Source organism: Crinia signifera, chromosome 2 (genome assembly GCF_055691185.1).
Source record: "Crinia signifera chromosome 2, ASM5569118v1, whole genome shotgun sequence".
Taxonomy (NCBI): domain Eukaryota; kingdom Metazoa; phylum Chordata; class Amphibia; order Anura; family Myobatrachidae; genus Crinia; species Crinia signifera.
The window spans coordinates 317,983,672-318,006,980 of NC_139218.1; the positions used below are offsets into that span (position 1 = coordinate 317,983,672).

At 43.9% G+C, this 23,309-nt stretch overlaps 1 protein-coding gene across 4 annotated transcripts in view; it reads left to right on the top strand.

Annotated features, from left to right (window-relative positions):
• WNT10B (Wnt family member 10B) overlaps window positions 1-15,501 on the top strand; it is a 178,764-nt gene extending 163,263 nt beyond the window's left edge. For 3 of the 4 annotated variants that reach the window (XM_083169076.1, XM_083169077.1, XM_083169074.1), the window contains 3 exons: window positions 528-790; window positions 7,698-8,074; window positions 14,490-15,501. In XM_083169076.1, coding sequence (XP_083025202.1) covers window positions 528-790; window positions 7,698-8,074; window positions 14,490-14,948 — 1,099 coding nt within the window. In that variant the 3' untranslated portion in view covers window positions 14,949-15,501. The remainder of the gene's footprint in view (window positions 1-527; window positions 791-7,697; window positions 8,075-14,489) is intronic. The other variant, XM_083169078.1, reaches the window with a different exon arrangement.
• Window positions 15,502-23,309: the final 7,808 nt, after the last annotated feature.

Here is a 23,309-nt window from a genome sequence, read left to right on the forward strand (position 1 = left end):
TGCACACTTAGCCGATAATCCTATGCATGGAGCAAGCAGCCACACATTACACGCCAAGGGCGTAACTACCATCGGTGCAGCTGCTATGCGGCCCAGAGCTGAGAGGGGCCCACTTTGCCTGTATCAGGTGCTATATACATTTTTCAGCATCAGTTGATCAATAGGGGCCATTACAAAATTTTGCTATGGGGCCCACATGTACATAGTTACGCCACTGGTGGGAGCAGCCATACACTACACACTCAGCGGCAGTCCTATGCAACTGGGTGATAAAGGGACCTTTGCATGCAGACAAAGTGTAGAGAAATTGGGCTATACAGAATTGTGTGTATTTTAACATTTTATTTCAGATTGATCTCCGACACTAAGGAGCAGGTCCAAGTGTGTCCTGATAAAGATGACAGCTACAAAACTAACCATGGAATATACAAATCATCTTGCATTCTAGTATTCAACGATACATTAGCTATTATAGTCATGTGTACCTTCTAAGTCATCCTCATCTCTCTGTCTCTTCTTCTCCCCAGAGTTCTCTGCAATGATATTTTGGGCTTGAAGTTACCCAATGACCCCATACTAACTCCCAACACCGTCTGTCTGACATTACCTGGCTTAAGTAAACGTCAGTTGGGACTATGTGTACGCAGCCCTGATGTGACAGCTTCAGCGGTTCAAGGAATCCAAATCGCCATACATGAATGTCAGCACCAGCTGAAAGGACAGCGCTGGAATTGTTCCACTCTGGAGAGTGGGGGCAAGGTTCCACATGACAGCGCCATTCTGAAGAGAGGTACATTCAGGGTTTGGAGCATGTATGATATCAACTTGTGTATTTCTGAAATATTGATTGGTTTATGTAAATAGCATTCTACTCCTGTCCATCATTTTAGAATGACTGAGATGACAGATATTCACAAATCGATCTGAGTATCATATTAGTAATATATATTTGGACTGTTAACTCTCTGCATGGAGTTTGTATGTTCTCCATGGATGTGCACGGATTTTATCCAGGTGCTCCAGTTTTTTCCCATACCTATTAAAAACATACTTGTAGGTTAATTGGCTTTGGACAAAAATGAAGCAAAATGTACATGTGTGTACGATACATGTAGTAGGGAATATAGATTGTAAATCCAACTGGGACAGGGACTGATTGGAATATTCTCTACAAAACCCTTTGGATTATGGGCCCAATTCAAACCCATTCATATGGTTTTGTTAGCGCATGCGCAAACCCCAGGAGTGAACTGCTTTGAAACTCGAAGGGGCCATTCACTCCAGGAGAGGCGGGAAGGGGGCAGCCAGGGAGTGGTAGCAGGGGAGCACCAAGCATCTTAAGGGCATGTCAGGAGAGGCAGGAAGGGGGCAGCCAGGGAGCGGTACAGGGGTATGCCCAGCATTTTATGGGTGTGCCAGGAGAGGTGGAAAGGGGGCAGCCAGGGAGTGGTAGCAGGGGAACACCAAGCATTTTATGATTGTGCTGGGAGAGGCCGCAAGGGGGTAGCCAGGGAGCGGTAGCAGGGATATGCTTAGCATTTTATGGGTGTGCCAGGAGAGGCGGGAAGGGGGTCGGTGGGGTGGGGCTTACCTGGTCACTAGGCTGCGAGCATACGCAGTCTAGTGAACTGGTCTGAATCAGGCCCTATGCCTGCGCTATATAAATATCTGTAATGAGAGACCATATCACTTCTCCCATTACCCAATTAGTGACGCATTCCTACAGTGACTGACTGTGCTCACTGAACACCAAGGGGTGTTTAATAATGACCTAATTAATGACCTCTTTGTATAAGTGCTCCTCCTCTCTTTGCTTCTCTTTATTCCTATACAGTAAGAATTATTTCTATACTACTTGTCGCCATAACATAAGGTTTATACTGAACCTGCAATAATACTGTTCATATTGTCAGTGCAGTCATAGGAGCAAGGTCTGTGGGTGCTTGGGCGTCTATTATAGTATACTTTCCAGCCGTGCGGTGGGTACAGTAGCCATGGTAAAGTGAGCTCCCCGATGACTTTAAACACTTGGCTCCTATGACTATAGTTAATTGTATTTAAAACCACATGGGCTTCAAACTATTGTGTTGTTGCCAAAACAGAGATCCCCAGGCTATGAATATATCCTCATACACCTTTTACATGCTAGCTCAGGGGAGGTGTGAACTATGCAGCTTGCTACAACACACATTCCGAACATGTTATCCCTACACAAAACCACATTGATGGCTTTAAAAATTAAATTAGGTTATAACTAAATCTGTGATTTAAAGAGAAAGTCACCTTCTCGTAACGTTCTTCTCAGTTATACTGAATCTGTCTCATTAATTAGAGCAGATGTTCGCTGGTAGACAGCTATGAAAGTACGCATTTCTGAACAGTCTCTATTTTAGCAGGACTGTCCCAATTTGTGGTCTCAAAAACATATACTTGCCCACCCTCCTGGAAAGGTCGGGAAGCTCCTAAACATTGGTGGGCTCTCCTGGCCACCCCCACCCAGAAAAGTGTGAAGCCTCCAAATTGCACCCGGTAATCTAGGGCTTAAAGTGGTCCCTGAGAGGTGGTGGAACTTATTTCCCCTGCCATCTCCCATCCCCCTATTAGGCAGAGCCCAGGCCAGTGCCAGGGCTTCCTGCACCCTCTGAAAACTATATGTGCCCTAAACAAATAGTGGTCTCCTAAGAAAGGGTAAATAGTACCCCCAAAAACAAATTACGCCACACAGTAGCACAGTCATATTCACATTACACTGCATGAAGTGCCCCTGATTCATATTATACCACATATTAGTTCCCCTTATTCATGTCATGACACACAGTAGTGCCCTTATTATGCTAATTAGCAGTGTCACTTATTCATGTTATGCTACACAGTGCTACTCCTTATACATGTATGGCACACAGCAGTCACTTATACACAATGCCCACAAGTGTAGTGCCCTTTACACTTAATGCCCAGAGTAGTAGTGCCACTTATACACATAATGCCCACAGCAGCAGTAGTACCCCTTACACAAAATGTCCACGGTAATAGTGCCCTTTACACATTGTGCCCACAGTAATGACCCTTATACACCTAATCCCCATAGTAGTGGTAGTGCCCCTTACATACCTAATGCTCACAGTAGTGTCTCTGCAGCAGCTTCCCCACCTCTCTGTGTCCCTCCAGCCCCTTCTCACCTTGGGCGAGATGTACTAAGCTTGAAAAGTGATAAAATGGAGAGTGATAAACAACCAGCCAATCAGCTCCTACCTGCCATGTCACAGGCTGGGTTGGAAAAATGACAGGTAGGAGCTGATTGGTTGGTTGTTTATCACTCTCCATGTTTTCACTTTTCAAGGCTTAGTACATCTCGCCCCTTGTCTTCAGTATGAACAGAACCTGCTACTCTTAGTGGCGCTTCTTCGCTAAAGCGACAGTGATGGCATGACATCACATGCACCATGCCAGAAAAGGAAGCCACTTCCACTGACCAGCTTTCCTGTTGGAATTACCCCTCCCCCCAGAAAAAAGCATTTCAGCAAAATGGCATACATGGGATTCTAGAAATGCATTTTCTTGCAGTAATGAAAGTATTAAAAATCCAGGGGGGAGAAATGGAATAGGGTGTGAGAATCAGAAAGTGAGAGATTTGGTGGGAATTCCAGGTTGATTTTACAGTGTAAATGATTGCTGCTTAAAAAAATGGAGAATCATCATTAAATCTCTCACTTTTTGATTCTCAAACCCTATTACATTTTTCACAATCGCAGGAAAATTTCATGTGATGTGTCACTTTTTATGTGATACAATGTGATGGAATTACATAAAAAGTGTCCATATCGCACTAGTGGATGGTGGCCTTTAGTTACAGAGATAAATGTGGGTCCTAACTTACTTTGTTCACTGTACTTTAATCTAACTTGGCCAATATTAACAACTTTAATCAGCAGTGAATGCAGATAGGCCAGGTCAGCTCAGCCACTGGAATGGATGGACTCAGTGATCTCAGATACAGTACCTTAGGTAAATGGACACAAAGAACACAGATAAGTATGATCAGCCCTCCCATCCGCCGGTGGTGCATGCGCAATAACACAGGGGAGTTATTAATGTGCCAGTAATACCAGTTGAGAAAAATCTTCAGCGTCTTCACCCCCATTTCCCTTCAGCTTTATCCCCTGTGTTTTTGCATCACCAGCCCCGCAGGGTCCCTCCAGCTCTAGCCAGTCTCTCTTTGTCTGCCCAGCCAGACATCACATCGCTTCTGTCTCTACTCATTTAGTCCTCCTTCTGTTCTCTCCAGCCAGCCCCCTCCCCCCCTTTGGTACTCTCCAGCCTGCCAGCCAGTCCCCATTCTGTTCTTTACAACACACCCCCATGCTGTCTCTCTAGCCAACCAGTCCTGTTTATGTACTCTCCAGCTAGACCATGTTATGTCTGTCTAGCCAGCCAGCCCCTGTTCTGAATTCTCCAGCTATCCCCTGTTCTGTCTCTATATCCAGGTACTCCGGTTTCCTCCTACATTTCAAATATATACTGATAGGTTAATTGGCTCCCAAAAAAATGAACCCTAGAATGTGTGTGTGTACATATGTTAGGGAATATAGATTGTAAACACCACTGGGGCAGAGACTGATAAATAATAATAAATAAATTAACAAAAATGGGGCTCTTAATAAATTTGATCAAATTAAGACATTACAAAAGGTAGCTCACAAAATATTAGTAATTAAATAAAGTTAGGTACCTAATAAGAAAATGTTACATACTGTAGACCAGTTTATGAATTCTTCACAATAGCTGATATATCCGGCACCACACAACTCAAAGCCCGCTACCAGCCAATCACACACACACTGCTAGCGCCACTGAGAAAGGAGCTGAGACTGAGTGAAATAGCTCCGCTTCACTCTCAGCTCCTGTGTGGGGGCCCCAGGACAACCCCCCCTGTTGCCCCTCCTTGGATTCAGCCATGCCGCTTCTGTACTCTCCAGCTATCCCTTGTCCTGTCTCTCTAGCCAGCCAGTCTGCATTCTGTCTAGGCAACCAGAAATACTCAGATCTGTCTCTCCTGCTCCAGCCCTTGCTGCATCTATCAAACGCTACACCAGATCAAGATGCAATTTACAATGTCATGCACCTTGCCCCGCCCACTTGATCATGCAGTAGTGTAGTTAAGCCCCTTCCCTATCTTGCTATGATACATTCTTTTGGAGTAAAGCTATGAAAAAGTAGGGAATTATGGGTACTTGTTTCCTAGCACGGCGTTGATCGCATGCCTTAAGTTAAGGTACTTAAGGCATGCGATAAACACGATTTTCTGTCAATTACCAGCTTTAATTGCCGGTAAAGAGAGCTGATTTTATAAAGTGTGGCGAGCGCAACGAGCCACCGAGCCCTAAGCGTGGAGAGCGCAACGAGCCCTGCGAGGGGATGCATATACCTGTGAAGTTTTGATATAGAGAAAATACAAAAATAAGGAGAAAGTACAATCATTGTCAAAAAATCAAGAGTGTAAAAAAATCCCCACATTAAAGGCTACTTTCTCCTAGTACCTTTGGAATAAACACTTCTATCATCATAAGGCAGCCTGAAAGCATATTGAACATTAGCCAATAAGGATGGATTGCCATTCTATGTGCAGCTGGGAAATTCCCAAGTACAAGCAGTCATTCTAAGCAGAGATCTTGGGCAACTGAGCTGCTTTTAGTGTAACAGGCAGGAATAATCTTGAAGTTTAACCCATTCTACTGTGTGTGTATATATATATATATATATATATATATATATATATATATATAGGACCCCAATGGTGCGGCTCTGCACATGTGCGTGTCTGTGCATGTGCAGGGCCGCTTTTAGAATGCATTCAGCCACGATCACAGTCGCCAAGGAGTTCATAGGGGTAGGGGATGGAGGGGGGCGTGCAGGGGCTGGATCGGGGGAACAGCTAGTGTTTTATGGGCACCCCCATGAAAGCGCTGGTTGATCCCCTGGGAACGTGGGCGGGCCTATAGTGGTTATCGACGTTTCATGCCCATTATAACCATTTCTTCAGGATGTAGGCTGCTGTAACAGAAAAGTGCTAGTGCAGAGACAGTGACAAACAATTGTGAGCTTACCTGCATTTTATAATGTGAAAATTACAGTCTGAGGGTGTGTGTGTGTGTGTGTGTGTGTGTATATATATATATATATATATATATATACACAGCTCCAGTCCAATTTAACCAGAAAGGGCACTCACCAACAAATGCAGGTAAAAGTTGCTTTTTTAATCCAAGTATGGCATCATCTAAGTCACGTCAACGTTTCAACCCCGTAGGGCCTTTTTCAAGACAGACAAATGTAGTTCAGTGTGTCACCAAGGCAAACCAGGCATGATATATATATATATATATATATATATATATATATATATATATATATATGGCTAACTATTAGTAACCTCTATGAGGTGAAGTACCGACAGTGACCACTAGAGGATGCTCAAAAGACCAAATTATTCCTTTGTGTGGTAGAAGATGACATAACAGAAAGTGAAAGCTATTTCTGCAGGGATCCTGATCTGTTTCAACCTTATTGCATATTGAAAGAGGGAACTCTGAAGACAGATATTTGAGGTAGAAGCAGATAGGGGTGGAGAGTTTGTAGGCTAAAACTGTCACAGCTCAAAGTGTAGGTAAAAATTGCCACAGCTCAAAGTGTTGGAAAAAACTGTTACAGCTCAAAATAAAAGTACATAGCAGAATCCGTCATTTTGACAGGCTTTTAACTAGTCCTTAATAAGTAGATCTTGGTTAAATTGAAAGATATTTTTATGGAATGATCTGTATACACATAGATGATTAATATATTTAAGACTATGAGCATTATTTAATTCAGTCCACCATACACCGAGTACTGGTGAGTCAAAATGGTCAAACTTGGCAAACTACATTTCTGAACAATATTTTGGAATGCTTAATTTTGCATTAGATTATTTATGTGCCTCATATATATATATAGTAATAATTTTAACATCTCATAGAATATTACAGCAGTGCAAATGAAAATCAATGAAAATCAATGACGCAAATTGATTTTCGATTAGGTATATACGGCGCATGCCATCATGTGGAAGGGGCATAACAAAACTGATCTCAGACTTTGTGAAAACAATCATCAGAGTTTCCACCGGGCAGATCTATGTAGTGTGCAGCCACACATACAATCCATTGCAGCCACACACTTCATAGATCTGCTGAGCTGCAATGTCAATCATTTTTTTCATGAAGTACAAGGTCACCTTCAAATACAGGAGGTAGAATCCTCTAGTGTTCTATGCAAAGGCACATAGCTCAATAACAGAGTGTCTGACTGCAATGACATAGGCAATGGATTTGAATCCTCGGTTGTCAGCATCTTGAAATGTAATAAAGGACAGTGTGAATGAAAAACAAAGAACCTTAAATAAAAGGGAAGCTACAAGTGAAAGTAATTAAAATAGATAATTGGCAAGTGCTGCCAACAGTGCACCCTTCCCTGCAGCGCTGTGTGCTGTGGCACATTCTGGACAACCTTAGTTACTGCCATGGTGGGAATAATATTTTTATTATTAAACACAGCTGTGTCTTCTCTGCAGAAAGGGTGACCTTTACAACTTTATAATCACCCTAGTTTTAAATAATCAGTTAGACACACAGATACTCATACTCTGTTCTTCTTTACTGCAGGTTTTCGGGAAAGCGCCTTTGCCTATTCATTACTGGCAGCAGGCGTCATGCATTCAGTGGCCACAGCTTGTAGTCTGGGCAAGCTGCAGGGTTGTGGGTGTGAATGGAAGCGCCGGGGAACTGAGGAGAAGATCCGTCTGAAGCTGAATCAGTTGCAGCTCCAAGCGTTATCCAAGGTGAGGGGTCTCCCCAGAGACTTGACCCCACTGCTTCGGGAGACCCCTGAGCCCAGTGCCCAGGACACGTGGGAATGGGGCGGCTGCAAGCATGAGCTGGAATTTGGTGAAAAGTTTTCCAGGGATTTTCTGGATTCCAGGGAGTCACCAAGAGATATCCAAGCAAGAATGAGGATACATAACAACCGTGTGGGGAGGCAGGTACTGAATGCTCATCAGCATATCAAGGACATGTTATTTAATGAGGACAGATTTAAATATGAAACTATACAGTTTATTGGTGAATAATAAAGTAACGGCTGTAAAATATATTCTTTAATCTCCATGTCCCCCATTAAATTTGAACTCGAAACTTACAGTAGCATTTTGCATTGGGCCAATCACCATGTATTCCCTGCAAAATAAGCCAATAGTAGAAAAGACTCTCATGCAAAGGCATAACTACCATAGGTGCAAGGGGTGCAGCTGCTATGGGGCCCAGAGCTGAAGGGGGCCCATCTTTACAGTCTAAGTTATATATATCAGTTGCTAAATAGGGGTCCCTTACTAACTTTTGCTATGGGGCCTACAAATGTCTAGTTCTGCTCCTGCTCTCATGTTATTTAATTGCTTCACTAAGGATAGGTAAACATTGTATGCTTATTATTACCAGATTTCCTGTTTCCTGTCAACTGTGCCCATATTGGAATACTTGTTCTCTGTAGATTTCTTTCCCTCCAGATACATCAGGGTTGCCGACTTTTAAAAGCTCCTCTCCGGGAGAAGCCCGGAGAGGAGACTTTCAGCAGGAGCTCGGGGGCTGGGCTTAAATGTGACATCATTAAGCCCCGCCCCCATGAAGGAAAGTTACTTTGTTTGCCTATCTCCGTGGAGGGGGCGGGGCTAAACGACGCGATTATGATGCTTTAGTCCCGCGCCCTCCCCGGAGCTCTGCAGACATAAGGTAATTTAAACGCCACGGTCAGGGGTGGGGGGGGCACAATCAGAGGGGGGGAGCGGGGGGCCGGGAGGGTGACCCAATTTTCGGGACCCTCCTGGCCATTCCGGGAGGGTAGGCAACCCTGAGATACATTCAGGGGTAAGTAGCACCAAGATAGGGAAGAGCGAGTACTCATATACTGGGCCCAGGCCTTTTGTACCTGCTGCCCCCCTTCCTTTCTGCAAAGGACTGCAGTTTTTGCACGGGAGAGAGAGAATGGACTGCTGCTGCTGCAGCAACCTCTATCTCCTTAGCACCTGCTGTTGTGTGCTGGGCTCTCTCCGTTCTCTCTCTCTCCCCCTACATGTGGAAGCAATCTGTCTGCCACCTGATCGGACACGCGGGCGTATCTCTCCCATCAGCGTGGCCACACTTTGATTACATTTTTTATTTTCTTTAAGTACAGGTCTGACGCCCTTGTCTGTGGTACACAGCCATGTAGGTATCCTAAATAATAAATATGTGTTTGGATCATGATACTTGACGGAAGCTGATTTGACGAAAATGTCTCTATATCTCTCTCCAAGAATTAATACATACAGTACAGTAGACTCCGTTGTCTTAGTCGTGTAGTATTGGATTCGATTTCTCTCTTTAAGCTTGCTGGTTTTCTGTTTGAGGTTTTGCACATTAATTCAATTAGGAGAAAAAGCAAATACAATGCTAAAAGACAGGTTGCTATCTGAAAACATTAATTATACAAATTAATAAATAATTAGCAACAAAAATACAAGTGTGTTTTGAACCAGCTAATATTTTGTGAACCCCTACATTTTCCTTTAGACAGGGCCGATTCTAGACAATATGGCTTCCAGTACCGACAGTATAAATGTGCACCCCGCACACATAATTAAAAAAATTACGGATAATTTGTGCATGCCGGAGGCATGCCCAGGTGTGGCCTCTCTGCAAAGGGCGTGGCTTCCCTGTGAGTTTAATTTACAGGTTCTGTGAGAATAATTCAGCATTCACAAACCTCATAGGTGCCTGCCTCAGTTCACGACCCAGGGCAGCTGTTTTTCAACTGACCTGAGGTTCTAGACTGCAGCTCCTGACTCTGGTTGCCAAATCCCTCCTCACTAATCAGCAACACTGGACTCATGCTGGTTGCTAAATCCTAGCAGACCTAAGGACCTGCGACGGTCAACCATGTGACATTTGGTGTCAGGAGGCAGAGCAAGGTTTGTGGGCTTGCAATGTCACTATCCATGTCACCTTATATTGCCTGTAGTAACCATTTGGCCTACCATTTTTGGATCTTGCTTCCCCCACACACACACTGTTTTGTCATGTCTCATGCTTGGGACATCAGTGGTCCTTTCTCCCACTAGAATCTAGACCTAACTCTGCACTCATGTAACACTAAGTCATACCTCCCAACTTTTGAAGTTGGGAGGTCGGGTCGTTCGCACGGCGAAGCCGCGTGCGCTCCCGAAAAGGGGGCGTGGCCTCGAGAAAAGGGGGCGTGGTCTCACAGGGTGACGCAAAATCCGGCCACGCCCCGTTTTCGCCGCTCGTCGTAATATAACTTCAGCCTCGTCGCTTCTTAGGAGGCACTGGCAATTCCCCCCCCCACAGGTGTATGCGTGACATATAGTGACACATGATGTGAACCAACCCCCCCCCCCCCCCCCGCTCGCCCGTCTGTCCGTACTTACCGCTCGCTGGCTCTGCAGGACTTCATGCTCGGATGCTCCACTGAGACGCGCAGAGATGGCAGCTGCTGGATAGGAAGAGGACGTCACTGTGACCGCCCAGCAGCTTGCGCACATACGCTGGAGGCACAGTGACGTCCTAGAGAGCGTGGGGGCGTGGTTTATATCTCCCAACCGTCTCAGGAAGCCGGGACTGCGGTAAGCAGTACCGGGACGACGGGACATCGGCCGTAAATCGTGAATGTCCCGCCGAATCCGGGACGGTTGGGAGGTATGACTAAGTGCCTGTCTCCAAGACCCCAGCCTCTGATTACTGCAGGCTGCTGATCCCCGCTCATTGGGGATCCACTATGTCAGCTCTCCCACTCCCGTGGCACAGGATTCAGTAAATCTCCCCTCTCTCACCCAGTAATGGCTCTTGTCCCTCTCCCAACACAAAGACTCTGGGTGACATTTAATAGGGAGTGATTTTGTGTTTTTGGTGATTTTTTTTGCAAAAACGGCCGAAATCTCACTTTTTTCATAAATCGGGGATGCGAATCGCGTCAAAAATCGCAAATTTGCATCTCATAAAATTTGCGAATTCACAGCAAAAGTGCGATTTTTTAAAATGGCGCTATAGGGCGATTTTGAACAAAATCGCACTTTGTAAAAAAATCGCATTTCACTAAATCTCACCCTCTGTGTCTGGTAATGGCTTTCATCTGAGAAGGTGTGCCGGTATGCGGTCACTGGTTAGACAATGTCTAGGTTGACAGTCACTAGGTTGACCACTAATGGTCGATAGTGACTAGGTGGACACCTTGAAATTGTGGACACAAGATTATGGTTAACATGAAAAAGGTTTTTTCGCATTTTTTATAAAAAAGGTAGTTTTTCATACTTTACTATCCAAGTGGGTATAAAGTAGGAATATAATAGTGGGCCGAGCGCAGTGAGGCAACTTGCCCAAAGCATGGCGAGTGCAGCATGCCATGCAAAGGCATGCGGTACACTTAAATGGTGTCCATGTCGACCATAAGCTTGTGTCGACATTTTGTCAATGTCGAGCTTGGGTATGTTGATCATTTCAAGGTGTGGACCTAGTGATTGTCATCCTAGACATAATCTACCATTTATACCATAACCGGTGTGCCTGACTCTGCCTCTCCCTGGACAGCTACTTTTATGGGTCCACCTCCAGTGTCTATCAACCATGACACTCTCCACTCAGTCCGCTTTGCTTCCGAGAATTCTGCTACAGCACAGGTTCTCAAAGTCAGCCCTAAGGACCCCATACAGTGCATGTTTTGCCTGTCTCAAATGTGTCAGTGAGCAGGGCCGCCGACAGGGGGGGGTCTAGGGGTACTGGAGTCCCGGGCCCCTCTAGTCCCAGGGGCCCGTATGGCAGCATTACGGTTAGTACCGCACTGCCAGAGAGACGGGGACCCTTAACAGCAGCACTAGCAAATGATGAATGTATCAGTGGTGCTAGCCGCCAGCCAATTGGAGCTTCCTGATTGGCAGCCAATCAGGAGCCCAGGCTTTCATAGGGCAGCCAATCAGGAGCCTTATTTATAATGCTAGTGCTCAGCGTCTCTGGCTGGAAAGAAGTGGCGCATGGAGGAGCCAATAGTGATCATCGGCTCTGCCCGACAGACGAGGAGGGGGGGAGTTGCTATATATAGCTGGCAGCATGAGCTGCCGGAGCTGAGCAGGAGAAGAGCCCGTGATCGCAATGGGATCCACGGAATACAGCTGGAGCAGGTGAGCCAAGCAGTCCAGGCTCAGATTAAGGCCCCTGGTGTATGTGTATATAATATTTATAAATATATAGATAGCTATATATATATATATATATATATATATATATATATAAAAGATAGATAGATAGATATATAGATAGATTTATCTATCTATCTATCTATCTATATATATATATATATATATATAATGGATGTATATAAGACGGCACTCTGTGTTAGGTACAAACATTTGAAGCGGTGCAAGATCCATAGGTATTAAATAACAGCACTTACCCTGCCTCCTAGAAGGAAAGGAACGGACCAGCACTCACAGGTTTTTTAAAAAAAATTGTATTTGTAGTTACAGCATGGTACAGAACAAGCAGGCTGACCCAACAGCCGTTTCAACTGGAAGCCTGTCCAGTTTTCATCAGGGGTCTGATATAGATATATATATCTACAGATGGGGCCGGGCTCTTCTTTGCTGGCGAATCGCCAGAACGTCACCGCTGGCGATCCGCCAGCAGCCCGGCAGTCCGGCGACGGGAACCCTGTCCATCTCCGCTTCAGGGAGACGGACAGGGTTAGGGGGGTGCGGGGAGGCGGTGGGGACCCCGGGTGGCCTCCGACAAGCCGACGGTGACCCGGGGGAAGCGCCATCGGAAGGGGACGCGTGCGCACCTCTTGCGCGCGCATCCCCTTTCGCTGTACAGATGGCGGGTGGCGGGGGATAGCGGCTGGCGTTCCCATCGTCATCACCTGCAATGATGAGACCTGCCCCATCTGTATATAGATATATAGATATATATCTATATATATAGGCGTATACACTGTGTGTATATATATATATATATATATATATACATTGTATATATGTGTGTGTATAAGTATGTATATATATGTGCCACTTACAGGTGACCTGGAAAATGAGAACTATGTGGGGTCCTGAGAACCGAGTTTGAGAACCCCTGTGCTACAGTATGATGCAGCTGCCACAAAAGTCCCTAATGGTGCATTTGCCCGGCTCACCCGCTACTGGAAATGGCCCTGCTTTTAGCATTGTCTATGTATCATAAATTTATAAAAAGATTAACTTTGTGTATTTTGCTTAGGCTATGTCTTTTAATTTGTTCTAATTAGTGCCGCCAAGACTTTGCCTAGGTAGTTATGGAGGTGTGGTCACTGCAAGGACCATGGCTACAGCCCCTCGTTATATACATAACCATTCTGCTCATCTCTACCAGCATTGGGAGTCTAATCATAGCATTGTAAGGGGGCATAACCCTGCACTATGGAGCACTTAGTAAGTCTCAGGTTAGCTGTACCCACTTCCCCCTCTCAATGCCCCTGGTTCTAATCCACAGGGCTAGATGCTAAGCAATACATGTACTAAATAACACTGCTAAACATGTCTTAGTATTGAAGAGCAAGGGAGCATTTCCCTGACATCCCAGGGCTCATGCAGAGTTGAATGCAAGTCAATTTTGTGGATGTATTTTGGGCCTGATTCTGGTTGGCTCGCAAAGCAGCAGTAGTTCGCTGCTTTGTGAGCCATGTATCACCGCCCACTGGCCATGCGAACGCCCGCCCCCGCTAAGCACCGAATATCCCCACAGCACTGCGAATGGATGTTTTGCATAAGGCTTGCGTGGTGGCCCAAAATCATTCAATGGTTGCTGACCATTGAATGATTTCTGTAGCACTCGCTAATCTAAGTCACTCTCTCTCTGGTGACTTAGATTAGTGGCTACCTGGTCTGAGAACAGACTATGGGGATATAAATGCATTTAGTTTTGTGCATGCAATATGAGTGCAAACATGATTGATTGGAGTCATGGAAAAGTTTCTGTGTGTATGGGTAAATGTCACTGGAAGATATAAATAGATTATGTTTTAACTGATTGAGCTCTTGTGTGATCAGCTTCAGCCACAGTATTATTGATGCAGACTCAATTCAGGCATGAATATCAGCAACATTATACAATAATAATACACGGTTGTGGTTACCTAATTCCATAGACGTGGAAAGCTTTCTGGACAAAGGCCCAAAGGAATTTGCCTTTGCGAGTGAACCTGAATAAGGGCCTAAATCACCACTCTTCAGGTGTTACCTACCTTTCTTTCATTTAAAGTAAAATTCTTGCTTAATCAAAAATGAAGATACAGATATCAATTGTATACATTGTTTTCTACTATGATATTATGCTAATCAAATAGTATGTTTTTACTTATGTCTACTTTTTTACCTACCTTTCCAGGCAGTGACTGAGAACATGAAACGCCGCTGTAAGTGTCATGGAACATCTGGAAGTTGCCAGTTTAAGACCTGTTGGCATGTGACTCCTGATTTCCGGGCTGTTAGCACATTACTACGGGAAAAGCTACAACGTGCTGTATTTGTGAACTCCCGTAATAAGAACAGTGGGGCCTTCCACCCGCGTCTCAACAAAAAGCGACTGGTTCGAGAGCTTGTTTATTTTGAGAAGTCTCCTGACTTCTGTGAGAAAGACCCTCTGATAGACTCCCCAGGAACCCAAGGGCGGGTTTGCAATAAAACAAGCCATCAGATGGACAGCTGTGCCAGCCTATGCTGTGGACGGGGCCATAACATTCTAATGCAGACAAGGCGGGAGCGTTGCAACTGCCGCTTTCATTGGTGTTGTTATGTTATTTGTGAGGAGTGCCGTGTTACACAATGGGTCAATGTCTGCAAGTGAAGAGCTCTTCAGTTTCCAGATCTTTAATCTTAACAGCAATTAATTTATTCCTCCTTACCACTGACAATGTATGTTTTCCTGTGTAAGTCCTAATGTCCCGATTCAAACTCATTCCGTCTCAAGGACAATATTATCCAAACGTGCTCCATGTTGGAAAAGGTCTACCAAAGTCTAGAACTAAGTGCATTCCAGGAAACTACAAACCTGAAGGCCAAAGAACCTGTATCTCTGGAACAGCAATTCCAATACATCCTTGCTAATAGAACACCATGTCACCTCCTGGCCTAATGGAATTGTTATAAAATGAGGGAATATTCCACATTAAATTTCAAGATGTCCTTTTACCACAATTTTCTGTTTGGAACTTTGAACATTGGCATTTGGAACATTTGTGGAAGTGGTGACTGATATGGTCTAACTCAGAGACTTCCATGTTCTGGTACCTTCTGGCTCAATGACAGGTTTATCTCAGGCCACAAAGGATGTAACAAGGAGGTTAATTTATTGGAGTTTGTATACATCTCTTAAATTAAAAAAAAAACTTTAGCTTACATTGTGCTTAATGTTTGTATTTTTCCCTAGCAGTCTCATGAAGATTTGCACTAGTGAATCATCAACGCACCGGGTGCATTGTACGGCAGACTGAATTTGCTTAAAAGTGCTCTCACCTCCATAGGGGAGCAATTTTAAATGAATTTGGCCCTGCGAAGGGTGTGAGAGCGGCTTAATTTAGGTGCAATTTTTAGAATGGCAACTCCCACCCTTCGGCACTAATAGGATCGACCCCCTAAGAAGGTTGGCTAGGGTTAAGCTGCGAGTGGGGAAGGGTTAGGCTACAGGTATAGAGAGTTAGGGCTAGAAGGTATTGGAAGAGAGTTAGAATACTTGCATAGGGTGTTGGGTTTCTTTGCATCAAAATGCAGCTGTCCGTCTTCTGAACACCGGCATCCCAAGCATTGGCATCTCGTACCCTACCTGTGTGCATCTGAATGTTTGTAATGGAGCTTTACATGATAAAAGGTAGCATTTATTTGAGGCAAGTGAGCATTATTTGAGTGGCGCAAAATAGAACTGGTTGTACTACAAAATGCCAAGAGCTGAGGCAGCAGACGGTAGAGGGCAATAGGGTAATTATGTGATGTATATAGCTAAAGTGACTGAATGGCGCTCGTGTATTGGTCTGTTCTTCTCAATAAAGGCCTACACTGACATGATCCATCTCCCACACACCCATTTTATCCCCACAGGCACACATGAGCTAGAAAGTGAAACTGACACTATTGGAGAGTCTTCTCCTTGATTGCCTCCATTGTGAAGTTGACTGGTGTTAGGGATTGTGCTCCAAGATTAAGACTATCCCAGAAAGGGGCAGTGTGCTGAAATGAAGAGGATCTCCATTGAAATTTTAATTATTTGCAATAGGAAGAATCTCCCTTATGTAGGAGTTGGTTGGTCCACTGCCCTTCCTTCTCTGTCTTTAACTTTGCTGTAAATGGCAATCTTCTCAGCCCTGAATTCCATACAGATGTGAGGCCACCATGTAAATTCAAAAGCTGCCAATTGGAATGAAACACATGAAGTGACTGTGGGGCAGATTTATTAACCTTGGAGAAGAGATAAACTGGATATAAAGCTTTGAAAAGGTAAAAGGAGATAAAGCACAGCCAATCAGCTGTGTTTGAAAAAGACAGTTGGGAGTTGATTGGCTGTGCTTTATCTCCTTTTACCTTTTCTCCGCTTTATCTCCAGTTTATCTCTTCTCCAAGCTTAATAAATCTGCCCCACAAGTGTGTCACAAATCAGCAAATAAGGTGATATAATATAACAGGTCAATTAGATAAAATCTCTAGTCAGACATCTATGTAGAGCAAGTCTACCTAATGGGTTGACATCTATTCTTAGTGGTTTATGTGTACAATGGGTTTTGTATTGGTAAATGGGTCTGCGTGTGGTAGATACAATACCTGCAAGGTGATGTTTGGGTACTTCTTTACTTTCACGGCGCCACTAGATAGGACATATAGGATACTAGATAGGATACGATTTTGTATGCAATTTGACATAAGATATCGCATAAGATATAGGATAAGATTTACTATCCATTTCATTACCCCACTATCCACTAGGGCGTGGAGTTGATTTTATATAGCGTGGCGAGCCCGAAGCGTGGCGAGCGCAGCGAGCCCCGCGAGGGGACACGGAATGTATTTTATGGAATTGCATGCAAATGGCATGCAATATTGGGGACTTGCTTTGAAACAACATCCGTGTGCGCTCGCCACGCTTCGGGTACGGTGGCTCGCTGCGCTCGCCACGCTATATAAAATCAACTCCACGCCCTAGTGGATAGTGGGGTAATGAAATGGATAGTAAATCTTATCCTATATCTTATGCGATATCTTATGTCAAATCGCATACAAAATCGTATCCTATCTAGTATCCTATCTGTCCTATCTAGTGGCGCCGTGAAAGTAAAGAAGTACCGATGTTTGTAGTAGATGTTACAATGTACTTGGGTGTACTGTAATGTAGCATAATCTTAACTGGGGCAATATAATGTGGCATGATATAAAGTGGAGGGCACTGTATTGTAACATAATATGAAATGCGCATACTGTATGTGGCATAATATGAACTGGAGTCACTATAGTGAACTATAATCTAAATTTAGGGCGCTATATTGTGGCCTTCTAATACGGCGTAATCTTAACCAGGGGAACTGTAATGTGATATAATATGAATTGGAGGCATTGTAATGTTGCACAACATGTACTATAATGTGGCATACTATGAACTGGGGGCACCATATGTCATAAGGAGTACAGGTGGCACTACAGTTTGGAATATTGTAAACCGTTGGCACTCTAATGTGGCAACTGGATGAGCATCTGGTATGGTGTAATGGTTAGCATTCCTGCCTCACAGCAGTTATTGGATTTGATTCCCACCTAACTGTGTGCAATTTGTTCTCCCAGTGCTTGTGTGGGTTTCCTTTACATACTCACATTTCCTCCCACACTCCAAAAATTGACTTACTGTATTGACTTCTGACAAAAATTATGTGTATATGTATGTGCATATATCTGGTATGGAATATATTGTAAGCTGGCCTGCATTTGCATCTTTGAAGCAGTTACAGTATGAGGGTTTTGGTTTCGTCTGCGAATAAGTGCCGGCGGTTGGGGACTAATAGGCAAGCCCCACAAGAGATCCATTTACAGCAGCTAATTGGATAACCCCAAAAATCTTGTTAAATCCCAGTGCATCCAGTTGGCGATTCTTGTGGGAGTTGCGAAATGATCACATGTGATATCAAAATTTTGCCATAAACGTGTGACTGTGTGCATCAAATCTAAAAAATATATATATATTATTCTTGGGAAAATGTACATAATTACAGTTTGGTAGTATTGAGTATTATCACATAAGTGAAATCAAGTGGCAAATTAGTGCTGCTAACATTTTATTCACATATTAAAATAATACAAGAACATGTAATAAAATAAATGTGTCATGATACAGTCGGGGGACACTTTTTAATGTCCTCTGGCCAAAACATGATCACCCTGGCTGATCAGTCCACACCAGGTCACTGGGGGAGTGGGGTTCCCTGACAATCCCTGGGCTGTGGGTGGCAGGCTGATGGCAGTTAAATGTGTAGAAAAATAGAATAGTATTGGGGTGTGTTGTATGTGGAACTACAAGAACCAGCAAGCCTCACCCACATGCAGAGACTTGGAGAACCGTAAGTCCCAGAATGTTTGGCATTAATGGGCCCGCTGGTTCTTGTATTTCCACAGACACAACCAATACCGAAATAAAACACACACATGCACACACACACAAACACACACACACACTGAATAATGTAAAACTTTAATTACGTACTACATACTCAAATACATACTTACCTATAGGGTGTCCTCTTCTCCAGTAGAAATCGATAATGGGTAATTGTGAAAAGAAATTATACTCACCATCCCATCCGGTGTAGATCTTGTCCTCTTCAGTCCTCCCCGAGAATGAGGGAATCTCCAGTGATGTCATTCTCTGGCTACTCCCTCAACCAATCAGTAAAGGGCCCTGATTGGCTCTGCATGACTAGAGAGAATCCCATTTCATGAATTTAACACCGCCCTATAACTATATCCAAAATCTCTGTATTACTGTAATGTATATCCCCATAAACAGTGTATTCGTTCGGTCTTTTCAGATCTACATCTAGGGTATGAATGGTCTTCTATTATCCCAAAGGGATATCTACATTGAGGTGAGATAATAGTCTAGTGATATATTTTCAGGAATAGTTCTGGATGTTTCAAATGTTCGTAACAGGTTTTTGGTACTGAAAGTTGGGGAAGTGGCCTCTCTTTTGTGCCAACCCTGACCTTTGTCCATTATATTGTAAAGGGGTATGAATAAAAGAGTCATGTATCAACTTTGCTCTATAACAAGGATTTCTTTCACCAGCAATTTATCTAATGAGTTACTATAATCAGCCGTTGGATCTGTTCTGCTGAAGCTTTACATTGCCAATCCTTGCCCTTTTACCATTCCAGATAAAAGTATGTATTATCCTCTCAATCGCCATAGTATCTCGCTTAGACAACAAAATAAGGATTGACCGGAGAGGGTAGAGGATTCTTGAGAATAGGTTAATCTTCACCAAGTTTGCATGGACCTTATTCTGGTCCACATACAACACTGTGAAATTCGCAGCATTGCGTATGAACTAAACGCCGCCTGCAGTGTTGGCTGCTCCCCTCGCACCCACCACCCCCCACGCAGATGCGAATGGATAATTTGCATAATTATCCATTCACAGCCTTGGATACGGGGGAGAAATCATTAGATGGTCAGCAACCATCGGATGATTTCTCCAGCATTGCAGATCTGAGACACCTCTGTGGTGTCTCTGATCTGCGGGCGCCCTCTGTGGGAAGCGGACAGGCAGCTGATATCCGCTGATATCAGCTGCCCACCCCCCACACCTGCGTCATCAGGGAGACGCCCATGAAACAACAAATAACAATAAATAACTATGCGCATGTGGAGTCGCCAACATCCGGTCAACCATGCGAAAGGTTCATTCAGAATAAAGGTACGAGGGGTTAAGGTGCCGCTTTCTCTCTGCATTTTCCCTAATACTACACATAATACTGTTCAAGTTGTGGGCATATACATTGTTCAGATTTCTGTGCAGCTGCATGCCTAAGTATGTGATTGGTTTAGTTGCCCTTCCAATGGGAATCTTCCTAAACCATAAACCAATGATGTCCTAAAGAGGTGTGGGAAAAACTAGGAATGCCAATTCCGGGGCATTTTTTCAATCCCGGGATTCCGGAAAAATGCTCAATCCCAGGATCCAAGGATTGGCCTTCCCAATAAAAAAAATTCCCCACCCCAACTAATCTCCTCCCCATAACCCCCTGCCCTGCACTGTCACCTACACAGCAGTGGTGACAAGAAGCAGCAGGACCATGTCATCTTCACAGCGGGCGAGTGGCTGGGAGTGGCATAGAAAGCAGGTGGCTGGGCGACCTGGTTCGGCACAGTGTGCTGACAGACAGTAAGCAGCATGGCAGCTAGGATGCTCAGCGTTGAATCACATTACAGCACCACCGGAGGTCAGTAGCAGGCAGCCTGGCAGCATCTGAGCCATATAAGGGGCTCGGCTGAATTTACCAAGGATGTTTTAATCCCTGGATTCAAATCCCACCGATTTTAACCAAAATCCAGTGACCCCGCTGATCCCAGGATTGGACTCCCTAGGAACAACCCCGTCTTGCTCTACTGGACTGCACAACTATTTCTCCCATAGTTGCTAATTATTACTAATAACAAAGTGGCAAGGATGTATAAAAAGATTTTGATCAAAGCTTGACACCTCTGTGCGAATCCCCTTCTGACTAATAGATCATAAAGGTAGGGCCAAAGAAAACATATCAAATGCCTAAGTAGTGTTAAGGCTCAAAGTATGCAATGAAAGTTAGGGTGAAGATTAGCTGCCATTACATACTCTATAGCTGTATGAAGGCCTTTTATGGCATGTCTGCCTCTTGTAAAACCCAGCTGATGGCTCAGGAGTATAAAGGCAAGAAAAGCATGAAGCAGATCTGCAAGCATTTTGGCCAGAATTTTAAAATCAATATTTAGCAGGGTAATAGGGCGGTAAGAGGAAGAAAGGGTCAGATCTTTATTTGGTTTTGGAATAAGGGAGGTTAATGCTTGGTTAAAACTAGGAAAGTAGGGGGTGTCTGTTTGACTACTATGATAGAGTGCCGGTACCATATCATGCTGTAGAAGTTTGTTATATTCTATTTAGTAGCCATCAGGCCCCTGTGATTGATAGAGATACATAGACACTAGAGCACCAGCAGTCTCCTCTTCTGTCGCTGCCTCTTTTAATGCATCCCAATGTAAATGGATAATACATGGAAGGGCTGCCTCATCCAGCAATATGGATATTAACGCAGAGTCTTGTAGTGCTGCCATATTGACCTAATAAATGTATCCCCGGTTCGCCTTAGTAATACCTGAGGTTTTGGTAAGCACTGTAGGGGAGTGACACATGCTAGTGCTGGATTTCATTTTGCCTTATTCTCAGGTAAGACAGTGTTGTTATAATGGGTATTAGATGGTACCAATGATGACTTTCTTCACTTTGACATAATCACCATTATATTCTTAAAGCACAGAAACACCTTAATAATCATGATGATCATTATTGTCACATATATCAGCATCCCCCTTATTTTGTACCTTAGTCATACTGGCACTTATTGTTGGACAAGGGTTGAGATGCTAAGGCGGCATGCTGGGAACTGTATTTCACTGTAAATAGTTATTTTATTTTCTATTGTTTACACTATGAACTCCAGAACGCAGTGCACAGCCCCAGGTTTTACCCACCCAAAAAGAGGGACCATGTTATTAGAAATTCCAGGCCTGGGGTGACCAGTTTGGGGCTGTTTCATGTGATGGCAGGGAGGCCTAATAATGTGTGTCCTCTTATATGGCATTACCGGATCCGATACGAATTCCCGGCGGTCGGAATCCCGACACTGGAATCCCGCCCGCCGAAATCCCGACAAGGGGGGGACATGGATCGCCCCCCCTTGCGGGCTCGCTGCGCTCGCCACGCAGCGGGCCCGGTGCCTCGCTACGCTCGGCACGCTATTTTATTCTCCCTCTATGGGTGTCGTGGACACCCACGGAGGGAGAAAGTTTCGGGATTTTGGCGGTCGGGATTCCAGTGTCGGGATTCCGACCGCCGGCAAATCAACTGCATCCCGGCATTACCCCCTGGCTGGGTAAGCCCAGTGCTGGTTAATCGAAAATTAGATGATCCAATGCCAATCCCCCCAAAAAACTTTTTCAGTACCAGAACTGTCTCAGTGGTCCAGGGCTCATTATGCTTTTTGAGGGGGGCCTAACAACATTTTTTTCTAATTTGTAACACTTTCATTCCTGCAAAATACAAAAGCCTGCACTGCTCAGATTGATCTATGCAGTACTTAGAGTAGCCAATATAACAAACATGATAGAAAACCATCAAATAGTCAGTTATTCTCCTCAATGTTGAATAGTACATTTCTGATTTTAATCTTACAATATCTCAGTAATGCCCATCCTGTTTGATTAGTAGAAAACAAGATTCTTAGCAAATTTACCCTTATGTATGAATGTTTGGACAGCTGAGTGATGCACAGTGTACAGCGTGGTTATAAATAAAGTTTCCCTATTCAGAACGGTCCATAGCTTTATCTAATAGGCGGAATGCCACAAAGTGTGTTAAGTATACTATTCCAGGCATGAATTTTATAAAATCTGTAAATACCAGAAAATATGGTGATGTACAAGGTAAAATGCATAAAAAGGTACCAGCAAATGAATAACTAAAATAAATCGAAAATAAATAATACTTTAACAATTTTCTTTTCTTTTGTAGAAAAGCATAACATTTACATAACTCTGAAATTGTAAAATGCAATACTGTATTAGGTTTGTCTGAAGTACAAAATATATTTACATTAGATAGAATTACAAATTGAAGAAAGGCATAAGAACAACCTAATTCAATGAGGAATGTACTACTAGTCTGCATCAAGAAAAATTGCCATATCCTCATCAAGAGGGGAAATACATTTCCTTCCTGTAGTCACAGTGGATGTAAGAACCTGTCCTACCTCCTCCGGATGTTGTGATCACATACAAGCTATTTGAGTAAGAATGTCTTTTTGAATTTTCTGCAACTACAGTAACGGGCATAGTGAGGGTGGAGCAAGGGGAGCTTGAGCTACAATTGCCGGTGGGAACTGAAGGTGTCGCCTCTCTCTGTAACAGGCTGGAAGATGGACC